Source organism: Oncorhynchus mykiss, chromosome 8 (assembly GCF_057628025.1).
Source record: "Oncorhynchus mykiss isolate SJ-2025 chromosome 8, ASM5762802v1, whole genome shotgun sequence".
Classification (NCBI taxonomy): domain Eukaryota; kingdom Metazoa; phylum Chordata; class Actinopteri; order Salmoniformes; family Salmonidae; genus Oncorhynchus; species Oncorhynchus mykiss.
The window spans coordinates 55,665,071-55,682,035 of record NC_143029.1 but is presented as its reverse complement, the minus strand read 5'-3'; the positions used below and the strand labels follow the sequence as shown (position 1 = coordinate 55,682,035).

At 41.8% G+C, this 16,965-nt stretch overlaps 2 protein-coding genes and 1 non-coding gene across 3 annotated transcripts; all 3 read left to right on the top strand.

The window, feature by feature from the left end:
• Positions 1-3,286: 3,286 nt before the first annotated feature.
• Positions 3,287-9,270, top strand: cnn2 (calponin 2). Its single transcript, XM_036985681.2, has 7 exons — positions 3,287-3,498; positions 5,328-5,449; positions 5,791-5,857; positions 6,484-6,621; positions 6,979-7,095; positions 7,395-7,541; positions 7,729-9,270. Exons 1-7 carry the CDS (start codon positions 3,436-3,438, stop codon positions 8,008-8,010), a joined length of 936 nt encoding a protein of 311 aa, XP_036841576.1. The 5' UTR covers positions 3,287-3,435; the 3' UTR covers positions 8,011-9,270.
• A 3,594-nt stretch (positions 9,271-12,864) lies between these two features.
• Positions 12,865-14,936, top strand: LOC110530123 (small ribosomal subunit protein uS19). Its single transcript, XM_021612952.3, has 4 exons — positions 12,865-12,982; positions 13,365-13,450; positions 13,930-14,164; positions 14,781-14,936. Exons 1-4 carry the CDS (start codon positions 12,980-12,982, stop codon positions 14,892-14,894), a joined length of 438 nt encoding a protein of 145 aa, XP_021468627.1. The 5' UTR covers positions 12,865-12,979; the 3' UTR covers positions 14,895-14,936.
• Positions 13,505-13,642, top strand: LOC118965682 (small nucleolar RNA SNORA35). The gene has a single exon (XR_005053060.2). It is a non-coding gene; the product is annotated as a small nucleolar RNA SNORA35 (small nucleolar RNA).
• Positions 14,937-16,965: the final 2,029 nt, after the last annotated feature.

Genomic DNA, 16,965 nt, shown 5'->3' with positions numbered 1-16,965 from the left:
TGTGATAATCCAGGTGAAAAGGTTCAGAGCTTGCAGTAGGAATCCGGAGATGTGGGGAAAATTAGTCCGGTAAGCTCTGGGTTGAATCGCGCTGTGCAGAAAGGCAGGAGTTGTCCGGGCTAAAGGTTAGCTGATGACCGCTCGCAGTGTTTAGCTAACTACTAGCTAGTTAGCTGGCTAGCTTCTGTTGGGGGTTCCGGTTCTAAAGTAAAGAAAATAGCAGATCCATACCACATTGGGTGAGGCGGGTTGCAGGAGAGTATGTTGGAGTTGAGGTTATTTTTTTTTTACAAAATACATGCAAAGAAAATATATATTTACACACACGAGACACGACAAGACGAAGACAGAGACGCCTGACTGCTACGCCATCTTGGAAATCAGCCCTATTCTTAAAAAGAAGCCAATGTAGAGAGGCTAGCACTGGAGTAATATGATTACATGTGGGGGTTTTAGTCAGGATTCTAGTAGCCGTGTTTATCACTAACTGAAATGTATTTAGTGCTTTATCCGGGTAGCCGGAGAGCAGAGCATTGCAGTAGTCTAATCTAGAAGTGACAAAAGCATGGATTAGTTTTTCTGCGTAATTTTTTGATTACGTTTTAGATTTTTGGAATGTTACGAAGATAGGAAAAAGCTGTCCTTGAAATATTCCGCATAGCAGTGACAGTTAACATTGTGTTTCCGAATGACATCACCAAGAGATAGAATATATAGTGAAAACAATAGTGGTACTAAAACGGAACCTTTAGGAACGCCTAAACGTACAATTGATTTGTCAGAGAACATACCATCCACAGAGACAAACTGATATCATTCCGACAGATAAGATCTAAACCAGGCAAGAACTTGTCCGTGTAGACCAATTAGGGTTTCTAATCTCTCCAAAAGAATGGTGATCGATGGTGTCAAAAGCAGCACTAAGGTCTATGAGCACGAGGACAGATGCAGAGCCTTGGTCTGACGCCATTAAAAGGTAATTTACCACCTTCACGGAGGCAGTCTCAGTGCTATGATGGGGTCTAAAACCAGGCTGAAACATTACGTGTACAACAGCTTTTTACATTTTTCTTTTTGAGGAATGGGAGATTCGATATAGGCCGATTCGTTTTTTAAATTTTCCCAGGTGAAAGTTTGGCTTTTTCAAGATAGGCTTTATTACTGCCACTTTTAGTGAGTTTGGTACACATCCAGTGGATGGGGATCAATTTATTATGTTCAACATAGGAGGCCCAAGCACAGGAAGTAGCTCTTTCAGTAGTTTAGTTGGAATAGGGTCCGATATGCAGCTTAATGGTTTAGAGGCCATGACTATTTTCATGAATGTGTCAAGAGATACTGGATTAAAAACCTTGAGTATCTTTATTGATTTTAGGTCCTGGCAGTTCTGTGCAGACTCAGGACAACAGCTTTGGAGAAATACGCAGACTCAAAGAGTCCGTCATTTGTTTTCTAATGACCATGAAGTTCATGAATTTATCACTGCTGTCATGAAAGCTATCCTCTCATTGAACTAGTAACCGAAAGGTTGCAAGTTCAAATCCCCAAGCTGACAAGGTACAAAATCTGTCGTTCTGCCCCTGAACAGGCAGTTAACCCACTGTTCCTAGGCCGTCATTGAAAATAAGAATTTGTTCTTAACTGACTTGCCTAGTAAAATAAAGGTAAAAATTAAGTTGGAAAATGTTGATTATCGAGCAGCAGTGAGGACTCCTCGATATTGCAGATATCAGAAGACTTCCAGTTTGGTGCCGCGCCATTTCCGTTCCAATTTTCTGGAAGCTTGCTTCAGAGCTGAAGTATTTTCTAAATACCAGGGAGCAAATGTGTTTTGTTTTTAGGGTTGCGACTGCATCTAGGGTATTGTGCAAGGTTAAATTTAGATCCTTAGGTGGTTAACCAATTTTTGTACTCTGACGTCCTTAGGTGGGTGGAGGGAGTCTGGAAGGGCATCTAGGAATCTTTGGTTGCCCTAGAATTTATAGCACTGCTTTTGATGATCTTTGGTTGGGGTATGAGCAGTTTATTTGTCGCAATTGCAAACATAAGATGGTGGTCCTATCATGACACAAGTTTAAGATGTTAATCATTTAAAAAGGAGTAGGCAGAGAATGGTTGTGGAAAGGCAAAAGGTCAAAACCAGTTCAGAGTCCAGGAGGTACAGAGTGGCAGATGGGCTCAAGGTCAAGGCAGGCAGGTACAGAGTCCAGAACAGGTAGGGGTCAAAACCAGGAGGACTAGAAAAAGGAGAACCGCAAAGGCATGAGAACAAGGGAAAAACCACTGGTTGACTTGGAACATACAAGACAAACTGGCACAGAGAGACAGGAAACACATGGATAAATACACTGGCGAAAACAAGCGACACCTGGAGAGGGTGGAGACAATAACGAGGACAGGTGAAACAGATCAGGGTGTGACAGATCCGATAGTCCAGGATTATGAGAAAAAAACATTTAGATCCACAATATTTATTTAATAGGACAAAACTAGATCCAGGGTATGACTGTGACAATAAGCAGTGCCTTAGACCGTTGTGCAACTTGGGAGGCCCTACTGAAATACATGTTGTACATATTTGCATGAATTGAGTGTGAGATTGTGTTGCAACCAGAGGTGCCAAGTACTCTCAGGTGGCAAACAAAATGCGACCCAGTATGTACCATGTGTGAAAAAAGTTGTTGGTAAGTAGCAAAATGTGTTCAGTATGCCATTTTCAGTTGAGACTAAGTGTAATGTCATGGAACATCAAGACAATATTACAGACTATTGAACCTAATTGAATTGACAACCACACAAACAGTCACTGAAGTGATACAAATGGACACTTGATAATGAATTGATGTTACTATTTTTTTAATCTGTATTTGATGTTATTGTAGACTGTGGTTTATAACAGTTAACTCGAGTCATGATCATTTGTCTTAGGTGGGCTGAACTAAAATATTACGTTAATTGTTTGACGCTCGAGTGGATATTTTTAACCATGTTCTCATAGCGCTATTAACATTCTCAGTATTCCAAAAAGGGTAAAAACCCTTGAATGAGCAAACGGGGTCCTTTGCACTCTGAAATTTGGCTCAAGAATAGTAGCATTGCGTCATTCAGTAGCTCGTTGTACTTTGGTAGTTCCTGAAACTTTTCCCGACAAAAGACTTAAACGATTACTGCGCCGCTGGCATTCTGGGCCCATAGGATACTCCCACCATCTAGGAATTTGGGACTTTCCTTCCATATAAGGACTTTTTGATGTCAATCATAATCTAGAGAAAGGAAAAGGTGGAGCCTAAAAAATCGTATAAACGTTTTTTATTGGTTGCAAGAGAATTTCTTAAAAGGAAGTATTTAGTTTACTCTGGAGTTAACTGGAAGAGAAAGGAAAGGAAACTGATACAAAAGTATCCATACGAAAAACAAAGTACTCCTTTTATAATAATGTCTGGCTCATCATTTAACAGAGGTCCTGCCTATGGGTTTTCTGCGGAAGTCAAAAGCAAGGTAAGTGTTCACGGAGTCGAGTTAAGTGCGAATGAATCACTTGCCTTGTGTTATACTGATATAGTGAGGTATATTATGGAATAATTGTTTTATTTATAGAAAAAATATGTATGCCTAGGTATTTTAGGCTACATAGACTATGATTTGAAAAGGTATTGACATGGAACGGGCAATGACTTTTTGGAGTGACCTAAATAAAGCGCAGGTCTTATCAACAATTACACAAGTTTTACAAACTCCGCGCTATGCATATACTTCTGGAAAATATTGTTCATTGATATGATAGAATGATAATACACACATCTCTATAAGTTGGTTTAGTTTTGGGAAGCGCTTAAAAAGGCATGGGCGTTTCCCATGATATTGGCAATGTGGCAAGTTGAAATATGCGATCCCATTAGCTTACATAGTGAAACTGGTCAGTACTCTATAGAGTTGTATGTCTTTCATTCATCCATGTCCCTGAGTTTGATATGACCCATCCAGAGGTCACACTGTCCTATCGTGATTGCAACTCCTGCGCTGCGGTGGATTGGGGCCTTGGTGAACGGCAATTGTTTTGCGCTCTGCGCGGACGCGATGCGTGCTTAGACAAATTACTCCACAAAACAGTCCAAATAGAAATATATTCTCATTCATAACATATGCATATTCAAAAGTTAACTTTAACAGACAGTGCCTGTGTCCTCCATCCAGAACATCAATATCACAACCAGGAGGTAACCTACGCCCCCCTCAAGCCAAATATAACTGTTCTATCCCACATGTACTGTAAAAAAACAATTGGTGCAACCTTTGTTCCTGTCCATTTTTATTTTATTGTGTAGGCCTAATATTGTTATACTTTTGCAGTGTAATAGGATAAATATATTTTTTTAAACTCTGCAAAAGCCCCAAGATCTGGCTATTTAAAAAATATATATTGTGTCAATGGAGAAGACTAATATAATACAAATTTCTCCTTTGTCTTTCATAAACAACTAACTTCACCCATCATGTTCCAAGTTATGTTGTACAAAAGAATACTCAGGTCCCCACACTGCTACCATAATCCACCTTGGACTCTACAAGGTGTCGAATGCGTTCCACAGGGATGCTGGCCCATGTTGACTCCAATGCTTGCCACATTTGTGTCACGTTGTTTGGATGTGCTTTGGGTGGTGGACCATTCTTGATACACATGGGAGACTTGAGCGTGATTAAACCCAGCAGTGTTGCAGTTCTTGATACAATTTGTTGCACCTACTACCATACCCTTTCAAAGGCACTTAAATATTTTATCTTGCCCATTCACCGTCTAAATGGCACACATACACAATCCCTCTCTATCCTGTCTCTTCCCCCTTCATCTACACTGATTTGAACTGAATTGAACAAGTGACGACATCAATAAGAGATCATATCTTTCACCTGGTCAATCTGTCACAGAAAGAACCATTTTTCTTAATATTTTGTACACTGTACATGCATTATAGTCTCTGTCCTGGGTGAGGGATCCCATTCCTCCAGTTTACCATTGGCCATTGGAACACAATGTACTGGTAGCCAAGTGGATGTAAATCTTTTCCGCCATTGATTCAATGTGTTATTCAATTAGTTTTGGTTAACCCAGACCAAACAAGCACCGCTGGCCACCAATTGTGTGTAATTATTTGAAGTATGCATTGCAGATAATTTTCTCATAAATACCAGTGGAAACAGTCATGTAAAATAAAGTGTAACCAACATGTTACCTACACATGTTTTGGTTGTGCCATCCTTTTCCAAGACTTTCGGTGAAACTTAAAGGCTTCCTATAATGAACGTTTAACCCCCCCCCCCCCTTCCAGATTGCCGGAAAGTATGACCCCCAGAGAGAGGATGAGCTAAGGGTCTGGATCGAGGATGTGACGGGATGTGTTATTGGGGAGGACTTCCAGAAAGGCCTGAAAAATGGTGTCATCCTGTGCGAGTAAGCTTATAAATGGGGCCAGCATCCATCATCATCATCATTCTATTTGTAATGTCACCCTAACCATAATATGTAAGATAAGGCTTTATTGATTCACGTTGTATTGTTCTGCCAGTGCAGTTAACCGAAGACAACACAAATCATAAACATTCAGCTAGCTACAGCATAATTAACCAAATGATTACAATCCATGAATGTCCTGACTGTCCTGATAGTTGTCGGCTTTATTGTACTGTACACAGTAATGATTATCCTCTACAGACTATTTTTATCCTTTGATTCCTTCGGTTGCCTATGAGGTACTGAAGTCTAAGTCAGCAAGCTCTCTCTTCCTCCTCTAGACTGATCAACAAACTTCAACCTGGCTCTGTGAAAAAGATCAACTCGTCCACCATGAATTGGCATCAGGTGAGCAGCTTGGATTGTTCTCTCTACATTAGACTTGCCAGTACATCAACAGACTTGTACTGTACTTTGCCAGGTGGTTTTACAGTTAGAGAATAAATCTGAGCTGTTGTGCTGACCAAGCCTGTTTTTTAACTAACATAAAAGCAGAGGTAGATTACTATTATTAGAGGTGCAACTCTCTCTGGACCAGAGACTGTACTGAAGTAGGACATGGGTTAGAATGAAGGAATAAGGTCCGGGGAGGAGCTGGTGTTTGGCCAATACCACGGCTAAGGGCTGTTCTTATGTAGGACCGGGGTATATTGGCCATAAACCACAACCCCCCGAGGTGCGTTATTGCTATTATGAAACTGATTACCAATGTAATTAGAGCAGTAAAAATAAACGTTTTGTCATACCTTTGGAATACGGTCTGATATACCTCGTCTGTCAGCCAATCAGCATTCAGTGTTTGAACCACCCAGTTTATAATGTGGAATACAGTGAGAACTCTGTGTGCAAGAGATATCCGTCTAGCAAAGAATTAAGAAATGTAGTTATGATAACCACTTTATGGCTATGACGTTCCAAAGTTATTGAGAAGCTCTTTACTCATCTTGTCCTCTTATGCGCTTTTCTGTTTCAAGCTGGAGAACATCACCAACTTCATCAAATCCATCCAAACGTACGGCCTGAAGCCCCATGATATCTTTGAGGCCAATGACCTCTTTGAGAGTGGGAACATGACCCAGGTCCAGAGCACCCTGTTGTCTCTCGCTGGCACGGTACGACTTTCACTATTAAAAACTTTTGAAACTCTATTTTTTTAAATTATTTTTTAGCTTGCACCCCTAATGAGAATAACAACTTCTGTATTTTATTTTAGCCGACGCTTTGGTAATTTCCACTTGCATGAATCGTTTAATATTGTACAGATTAAATGGCTGACCTTGCAGTAATGCTCTGTACCACACGGTTTTATCTTCAGAAAGATGTTCCTGAAGCGAACATAATGGTGTCCCGTCTTTATCAACATATGGTGTAGGAAGTGGGATCCGAATACAACAAGCCCCTAATATTGTGTCCAGTAGTATCTTGACGCATCCAACAGTGTCGTGATTTCTGTACACTTTCCCCTGCAGGCCAAGACCAAGGGCTGCCAGTCCCGAGTGGACATTGGGGTGAAGTACGCAGACAAACAGGAGAGACTATTCGACGAGGAGAAGATGAAGGCCGGACATTGTGTCATTGGACTGCAGGTCTGAGGGCATGGTCGTGGGAAGATATTTAGGGCTGGGTGTACAGAACTTATTTTTTTGGGGGGGGGGGGGGGGTGCTGCTGCAGATTAAAAAAATAAATAATTAATAATAATTGTTTAAAAAAAAATGTCAATGGGGAGGGGGTGCTGAGAGCTCCAAGAATAATAATAATATTGTTGATTTTAATGCTATCTACTCAAGTCTCTCCATCTAAGGGGGGGGGGGGGGGGTGCGATTGTAGTTTTCTACTCATTCTTTGCCGTTTTCCCTTTAATAACCGATATGTCTCATTCTGCAGATGGGGACGAATAAGTGTGCCAGCCAGGCGGGCATGAATGCATACGGCACCAGGAGGCACCTTTACGACCCCAAGGCTCACATCCTGCCCCCCATGGACAACTCTACCATCAGTCTGCAAATGGGCACCAACAAGGGGGCCAGTCAGGTAAAATAAAAGTTCTCACTCCATCTCACCATGTCTTAACTGAATCAAGGTATCAATATTGTCAATGGGGGAACTAACTGCTTCAGTAGACTTTGGCTATTTCTAATGGATTATTGTTTATTCAGATGAGTACAAATATTTTAATTCATGGCTAACTAATTCAACTTTCCCTTCCTCTACTCTTCAGGCTGGCATGACCGCTCCAGGAACCCGCCGCGCCATCTATGACCAGAAGCTGGGCACAGACAAGTGTGACAACAGCACCATGTCGCTGCAGATGGGCTCCAACGCAGGCGCCAACCAGAGCGGGCAGAACTTTGGCCTGGGTCGTCAGATCTACGACGCCAAGTACTGCCCCAAGAATGAGGAGGAGCAGAACGGGGCCGGGGCCGACTACCAAGACGAGGGTTACCAAGAATACAAAGATGACACGGTGCCGGTGTACCAAGAAGAGGGGACGGATTATTAAAAGTGGGTTGTGCTTGTTGAAGATAGTAGAAACCTCAATGAAGGTGTTATCAGTTATTCATTACATAGGATTTTCCACCTTTTGGGTGATCTCCTTCTGGTATTGGACAATAGTTCCCTGTTACCCTCATGAATTACTGGTTAGGAGCAATATACACATATCTCACATGTACTATATATTAGTATGTTTATATATATATGTTGAAATGGCTATACTTATGTGTTTTTAAAGTGCAACTGCTAAAGCCAGTGCTTGTCTGAGCTGTGATTAGCTTTTTTTCCTCACAGGAAATTTTGTAAAGTGCCAAAGCCCCCTTGCCAGTTTCCCCTATCTTAATGTAAGTAGGTAGATTTCAAAGGGATGGCATTTATGCCAAGGATTTTCATATACAAATATTGCCTAGAATCCATCTAAGATGGGATTAAAAATCATCTGTGTTGAGACGGAAAAAGAAAGCTCTTAAACTTTCATCGAAATGTAGATTTAAAAAAAAAAATATATATATATATATATATATAATATTTCAGTTCAAAAAATTGATTGTTCCATAGTTGGAATTTACCCATCCTTGTATTTATATGGCTAAAAGTCATATTGTTAATGTAAACTATTTACATTTCCTTAACTGATGCGAATAATAATGTGAATTTGTTTAACTGTTTGTATCCATTCAGTACTTTTACTTGGTAATATAAAAGACAAGATGTTTTGTGGTATCTGTTGAGAATGAGAAAATAACGTCTTTAATGAGACAGTGGTTTGTTCACACATCTCCCATTCTGTTAACTTTTTATGTATGCTGAGTACTGATCATATAATTAAAATATTTTTTTTTTAGGAGGAAATATTTATTTTGTTTGCATAATCAGAACTGGAGCCAAGGTTGTTTTCTTTGGGTACCGTTAGAGTATTTTGGAGAAAAAAAAAACTTTCAGGCTTTCAACATTCCAAGCTGGATACTGGATTCATTTTGTCAGGTGTCTTCATTGTTTAATGTTTTACTGGATTCACTGATGACTGAAAAGAGGACCAGACTTATTTTGAACTCTAACATTCAAAGTGATTATTTTTATATTTCTGTTTAAAAATGTTTTTTTTTTACCTAGACTGAAGGAAAATGAGCTTTTACTACCTTTGGTATTATATACATTTCTTGTGCTCTGCTTCGAGTCCATCTTTTCAATATAAATGAAAACATCTGTTAACGTTTGGAAGTGTGTGCATGACTAAAGTGAAATAAAGATGGACATTGAATACCAACCAGACTGTTACAATTAAAGAGTGTCTCATTAGTTACATGTTTAGCATAACTTGTGCTAGGCTCATTAGTTCATGTGGCTTAAGTTAGGGCATTATCTAGCATAAGCAATATTGTCTAAACCATGTCTGCGTACCATAGCCGGACATACTAATTTCATGGTATGTGAAAAATGCAGTGCTGTGGGGTTTCAGTCATTTGGGTCTCCTAAGGGAATAGAGAAGTATGTGTGAGCTAAAACACAGCGCCCTCGAACAACCCTAGTGCTGCTAGATATCTGATTGACAAAGGCACTCCGTTGGTAGCCCTTGCTCTGCTTGACTAGCAGTTGGTGCAGATTTACAAATCAGTTGAAGCTGCACATGTGTTGACACCGCAGCAACTGGGAGCACTAGAATACTTTCCAGGTGGTGGGCCAATGAAAATATCAAGATATATGACTGACGTTATTCTCAACAACTTTAAATGACATTGGCTGGTTCAAAGCATGTGACCTTGTTGCCAGCTGTACAATCCTTTTGGACCGCCCCTTATATGAATATCTAGCCGCAGTATCTGTCTTTTTATTGAATATAAGAACTGACAATCACTTTTGTCTTCTGCATGTCTGTAGTTCCTTATCCAGGTTTGGGTCTTTTATCATTATGTAAAATAATGCACAGGTTATAATCTCATACACATAAAACATAAGTAAATCAATTTTTTTTAAACGCAACTAAACATAATCCATATTCTTGTTAATAGGTTGTTAGGATGAGCAGAGACGGATGGCGTGTCTATTTCCTCAGACCCAGTTCATCATGCATTAGGTCACCTGTAGGTTTTACAACAACAAAGCAGGTAGGATTAACTAAACCGGTTTCAAGTGCAGTACGTTTTCGGTAAACGCACTCACTGCCTATTGTGCCTAGAGCTGTAATCCGCTTACGTAAGGCCCCTTGGTTCTGGTCAGGGAGAAGAGCACAGCTTTGGCACCCAGGGCCTTGGTGTCGGCAGTGCCAAGCAGCAGGGTAAGGACTCCTCTACTGAAACGTACCCCACAAGAGTAGTCATGTCACTGTGGTAGTGTTATAACTGTGCAATAGAGTACCATATTGAGAGAGGGCCCCCTTGTGGATGTTTAATTTTCTAAAATAGCTGATCCGCTTTTTAAACATTTGACTTGAATGGCACCTGACCACATCTTGTCACTTCCCTCTCTCTTCAACATCTCACTCGGATAATCACCCAAAGTCATACTAAACTTGATTGGAAACCTGATCCAAGCACAGTCGGGAATATTTACTGTTATTGTACATGGGCTTTGAGTGTGTGCCTGTTTGTCCCACAGAGCTCGCTGTGGCCTAGGACCTTTGGGCTGACGTGCTGTGTGGTGGAGATGATGCACACAGCACTTTGTTACGACATGGACAGGTTCAGGGTGTTGTTCAGAGCCAGCCCAAGACAAGCAGACGTCATTATAGTAGCTGGGACCCTCACTAACAAAATGGCACCTGATAATTCTATGTAACAAAAAATGTCCTCCTCCAAAGGGTTGAATGGAAACTGTGAGCATATTTGGATTCATTCCTTGTGGATGTCTTGACCACAATATCAGTTCCTTGTGTTGTCCTTGTTCTGAGTGGCCTGTATTCTCTCTCTTTCCTTTTCGAACAGGTATATGGCTAAATGCTAGAACCTAGATATGTGATTTCAATGTTTGATTAAACCCATCATATGTGTTTTTCTTCTTCTCACATGCATCATGTCTGACGGTCACACTTCCGTGTTAAACATTACGTTTAGTATCTCACAGAAGCTTGTGGTTTGTTAGCACTAACCTTGTCCTTGCATTCCACTAAATATAACCCATAGTTCAGTATGTTCTGACCACATAGTAAGTGTTCCTCTCTCGGTTTGAGTTGTGACGTTCTCTTTAAGCATGATGCTGCACCACTGCAGAAGGTCATGTGTTGCTCAGTTGTCATGGTTGAGATTTTCTGTAACATTCGATCCTGTGAAAGTTACCACAACTTCGGTGCTGACCCAGTACAAAACCAAGAAAGGGAAAGCTACTGTTGTTCAAATCAGCGACTGATTACTCTTATGCAGGATATGACCGCATTGTTCCAGTAGACATATACACTATATATACAAAAGTATGTGGACACCCCTTCAAATTAGTGGATTTGGCTATTTCAGCCACACCCGTTAATGACAGGTGTATAATATCGAGCACACAGCCATGCAATCTCCATAGACAAACATTGGAAGTAGAATGGCCTTACTGAAGAGCTCTGTGACTTTCAACGTGGCACCGTTTAACTAGTCAGTTCGAAACATTTCAACCTTGCTAGAGCTACCCCGGTCAACTATAAGTACTGTTATAGTGAAGTGGAAATGTCTAGGAGCAACAATGACTCAACCCCAAAGTGGTAGGCCACACAAGCTCACAGAACGAGACCGCCAAATGGAAAATCACAGCGAATAAAAATCTTCTGTCCACGGTTGCAACACTCACTACCGAGTTCCAAATTGCCTCTGGAAGCAACATCTGCACAATAACTGTTCGTCGGGAGCTTCATGAAATGGGTTTTCATGGCCGAGCAGCCGCACACAAGCCTAAGATCACCATGTGCAATTCCAAGTGTCGGCTGGAGTGGTGTAAAGCTCACCGCCATTGGACTCTGGAGCAGTGGAAACACGTTCTCTGGAGTGATGAATCACGATTCATCATCTGGCAGTCTGACGGACAAATCTGGGTACAAAGCGAGGTCCATACAGAAATAGTTTGTCGAGATCGGTGTGGAAGAACTTGACTGGCCTGCACAGAGCCCTGACCTCAACACCATCGAACATCTTTGGGATGAATTGGAACGCCGACTGCGAGCCAGGCCTAATCGCCAAACATCAGTGCCCAACCTCACTAATGCTCTTGTGGCTGAATGGATGCAAGTCCCCACAACAATGTTCGAAGATCTAGCCTTCCCAGAAGAGTGAAGGCTGTTGTATCAGCAAAGGGGGGACCAACTCCATATTGATGCCCATGATTTGGAATGAGAAGTTCGACGAGCAGGTGTCCACATACTTTTGCTCATGTATTGTATGTATCAGGTACAGAGAGTTGATACAGGTATTGACTCTCTTGTTCTTGTTGCTAGGCTATCCTGCCACAGCAAAAGCTCTGATGTAAGGCTCATTGCGGGTAACGGAAGAAGATCAAGCAGATCCGGTACCGCAAATGAGGACCTGTTTCTACATGGTGTATTTACAGCTGATGATTGACATTATATGGTGCAGTGAAATATGCTGGAGCAAATTAGGGTTAAGTGCCTTGCTCAAGGGCACGTCAACAAATGAGCCTTGTCGGCTCGGGTATTTGAACCAGTGACCGTTCAGATACTATCCCAACGCTCTAACCGCTAGGCTACCTGCCTTTGTTGGTAAATAATAAAATGCTAATTTATTTTATCTCCTGCCTACATTGCATGTCAATGTATTTTTCTGTGAGGACTTTTATGGAAATGGATGGCATTTTACATTTGTCATTTAGCAGACGCTCTAATCCAGAGCGAGTTACAGTATTGAGTGCAGTACCACCACCTATCGGTTCAGTGAAAAATACAACTATTTTGTATGGCCGGAAATAGATAACCGGATGTCTCTGTGAGTCGCGCGATATTGGGACCAGCGAGAATTCGGAATGTTCTTTTCCCCGGAACATCAGGCAAGATGGTAGGTGACCAAATTTACAAGTACCCGAATATGACAATCTATGTCCATCTCAGCAAAATTATAAAACCTTCTATTTAATAAATCATATATTTCGGTTCATCACCATTTATCAATCGGTACATTGCTAAATTTTAGGATGGAACAAGATTGGCGCACCATAAAGCTTGGGATGTATGCTAATGACACAGGGTAGCCGGCAGCGCCAATGCTTTTCACCGAGTCACGTTCTCTTTTAGAGACATGAGTTCGGCACGAAATCCCGACTAACACAGTCGCTAGGAATGTTCTGAAGTATTTCACAGCAAATGCCTTGTTCAACATATAGCTGTTGTCGTTGGACCACGATATCCACTGCGTTGAAGTAATTTGCGTTGCTTCCTAGGCGGAAGTTGAGATCAAGAAGAAGCGTACCTTCAGGAAGTTCACCTACAGAGGTGTGGACCTGGACCAGCTTCTTGACATGTCCTAGTGAGTAAACCAACCATTTCACTACTCCACCACTATATTTGTCCAAATTGGTGGTTGCATTGTGGTATGTCGGTGAAAGCTCAGCTTTTACCGTGAGTGTATCCAACATACCAATGCTAAATGAACCCCATCTTGCAGAAGGGTGAAAGTCTGTGGCAGTGGCACTCACTCTTTCGAAAGTTGGGTACATTTATGAATGTGCTGTGTTCCGTCATTTGTTTTCTACATTTTGCATTTCATACAAATCATTATGTAATGAATTGGGCTTTGACTAAATATGTTCACTTAAGGCCAACCAGTTTGGGGTTAACATGTAGTACAATTAGTGAAGTAACACTGACTGGCAGTCAGGATTCATTGTAATTTTTCATTAAACTCCCCTGTAAGTCTTCAGTCTGCTATTTGAAGCTGATGTTTTAATGTGCATCTGAAAATGTCCCGGATGGAATTATGACCATACACCCCCCCCCCCCTTCCAGTGAGCAGTTAATGCAGTTGTACTGCGCCCGCCAGAGGAGGAGGCTCAACCGTGGCCTTCGCCGCAAGCAGCAGTCCCTCCTGAAGCGTCTGCGTAAGGCCAAGAAGGAGGCTCCCCCCATGGAGAAGCCTGAGGTGGTGAAGACTCACCTCAGGGACATGGTCATCCTGCCTGAGATGGTCGGCTCCATGGTCGGAGTGTACAACGGCAAGACCTTCAACCAGGTTGAAATCAAGGTGAGGTTTGGGGGAGATCGCTGGACTCACATACTCAATCATGGACACTTACTGGCAGTTGTGGCTGCTTTGTGTGATGTCTTGTCTCTACCTTCCCCTTTACCTTGCCCTTTGTTATGTTGTCTGTGCCCAATGTTTTAGTCATGTTTTGTCCTGCCATGTTGTCTCGGTTCTCTATGTTGTGTTGTCTCTTGTCGTGATGTGTGTTTTGTCCTATATTTTTAATCCCATCCCCACAGGAGGCCTTTCGTTAGGCTGACATTGTAAATAAGAATTTGTTCTTAACTGACTTGACTAGTTTAAAGGTTTTAATATATATATATTTTTTTAAATACACCTAGCATGGCCGGCCTCCCCTGAGATTGTAATTGTAAAAAATGGTTTGCTTTTAGCTGGTTTCCTCACTCTTGCCCCTCAAGTGCACGTGATGAATCTACATTTCACACCTTTTGAGACAACCCCTGATTTGTCATGTAACACTTATTCTTCAGGTATTGTATAGTGTCAACCCACTAGAGAATGTTGTTACTATTTAGTCAAGGTTCTATTCTAGCTGAAATGTCAAGTGTTCTGATTGTCCTGCTCAACACTTAACTTTGTACATTTCTCTCTCCAGCCTGAGATGTGTGGCCACTACCTGGGGGAGTTCTCCATCACCTACAAGCCAGTCAAGCACGGTCGTCCCGGTATCGGAGCGACACATTCTTCCCGTTTCATCCCACTGAAGTAGAATGGCTGTGGTCTTTGTATAAATAAAATTTGAGTCCCCACACACTTGTCTGTTGGCTTTCAATTAAAAAATGTTTGCTTGAATTGTGACATGAGAATTTCTCTCTCCATTGGACATGGTTTGAATTACCCTAAAGGAATTTGGTTGTAAATTGCCGTACTTGAGTTTAGCAAATGCATGAAATATATGGACTTAACTGCCCAAAGATGATTTTTAAACTCTTGGTGCTTGTGTCAAATTAATTGGATCTGGTTTGTTTAATGGGCAGCGCTGAACTGTTGGTGCCTGTGCATCAACACTGGTTTGCTGAATTTGCATAAAAATGACTACCACTGTAAATGGGTAAAATGGGGTGGTCTGTTAGATGTATTTTCTATATTGTATTTTGTTCAAAGAACATGACTGCCAAACATTCACATGCGTAATCAACAACCCCCTAGCAAACTGAATTGTATAAAGGCAAAATGGGCCTTCACACATCTGCATCTACTTTTTCCAATGCAATCTTGTCGTTTACTGCTTGGGGAAACTCATGTCAATACCTATTGGAGTGCATAGAATTTATTTATAACAAGTAGTAATTCTTGTCTCATATCCAACCAAATCAAGATGTCTGGTTAGGCTTCGATCGCGTAGCATCCTCAACTGCCGAAGAGGAGCCCAGGTTAAAGGTTGCTGGGTGTTCTTCGTTATCTACGTTTGCGTCTAGCCGCATTGTGATTAGCGTCATGGCAGCAACATTAAGATTTCCGTTTTTCCTAATATTGCCTTCAAAATAAAAGTCGGCGTTTTAACGCAATGTGTATGATGCGAAATCATTCTTGCCGCTTTTCATAGTGTATAATAGGGGCGGATTGGCCATCTGGCAATGACAGATGGGCTGGACCATGTTTTCGGTGGGTGGGCTGGTCGAAATTCACACAAATTAAATCAAAAAATATGTAAGAAAAAAAAAGGTGCCATGGCCGGCATTCCATGAACCTGTTAAGATTTTTTTTGTAAAGCTTTTTGTGCAATTTTTCTGTTAGAAGCTCAGCAAAAAAATAAATGTCCTCTCACTGTCAACTGTGTTTATTTTCAGCAAACTTAACATATGTAAATATTTGTATGAACATCAGATTCAGCAAATGAGACAAACTGAATACGTTCCACAGACATGTGACTAACAGAAATTGAATAATGTGTCCTTGAACAAAGGGGGGTCAAAATCAAAAGTAACAGTCAGTATCTGGTGTGGCCACCAGCTGCATTAATTACTGCAGTGCATCTCCTCATGGACTGCACCAAATTTGCCAGTTTTTGCTGTGAGATGTTACCCACTCTTCCACCAAGGCACCTGCAAGTTCCCGGACATTTCTGGGGGGAATGGCCCTTGTACTCACCCTCCGATCCAACAGGTCCCAGACGTGCTCAAAGGGATTGGGATCCGGGCTCTTCGCTGGCCATGGCAGAACACTGACATGCAAGAAGTCACTCACAGAATGAGCAGTTTGGCTGGTAGCATTGTCATGCTGGAAGGTCATGTCAGGATGAGCCTGCAGGAAGGGTACTACATGAGGGAGGAGGATGTCTTCCCTGTAACACACAGCGTTGAGATTGCCTGCAATGACAACAAGCTCAGTCCAATTATGTTGTGACACACTGCCCCAGACCATGACGGACCCTAGACCTCCAAAATGATCCTGCTCCAGAGTACAGGCCTCGGTGTAACGCTCATTCCTTCAACGATAAACGCGAATCCGACCATCACCCCTGGTGAAACAAAACCGCGACTCGTCAGTGAAGAACACTTTTTGCCAGTTCTGTCTGGTCCAGCGACGGTGTGTTTATTTCCATAGTCGACGTTGTTGCCGGTGATGTCTGGTGAGGACCAGCCTTATATCAGGCCTACAAGCCCTCAGTCCAGCCTCTCTCAGCCTATTGCGGACAGTCTGAGCACTTATGGAGGGATTGTGCGTTCCTGGTGTAACTCAGGCAGTTGTTCTAGCCATCCTGTACCTGTCCTGCAGGTGTGATTTTCAGATGTACCGATCCTGTGCAGGTGTTGTTACACATGGTCTGTCACTGCGAG

Bases quoted from the DNA above. Each gene is read 5' to 3' on its own strand.
- cnn2 (XM_036985681.2), top strand. From the start codon at position 3,436: ATGTCTGGCTCATCATTTAACAGAGGTCCTGCCTATGGGTTTTCTGCG. The intron at 3,499-5,327 runs GTAAGTGTTCAC...CCCCCCTTCCAG, and splicing joins CTGCGGAAGTCAAAAGCAAG to ATTGCCGGAAAGTATGACCC. The intron at 5,858-6,483 runs GTGAGCAGCTTG...TTCTGTTTCAAG, and splicing joins CCACCATGAATTGGCATCAG to CTGGAGAACATCACCAACTT.
- LOC110530123 (XM_021612952.3), top strand. The intron at 13,451-13,929 runs GTGAGTAAACCA...CCCCCCTTCCAG, and splicing joins CAGCTTCTTGACATGTCCTA to TGAGCAGTTAATGCAGTTGT. The intron at 14,165-14,780 runs GTGAGGTTTGGG...TTCTCTCTCCAG, and splicing joins TCAACCAGGTTGAAATCAAG to CCTGAGATGTGTGGCCACTA.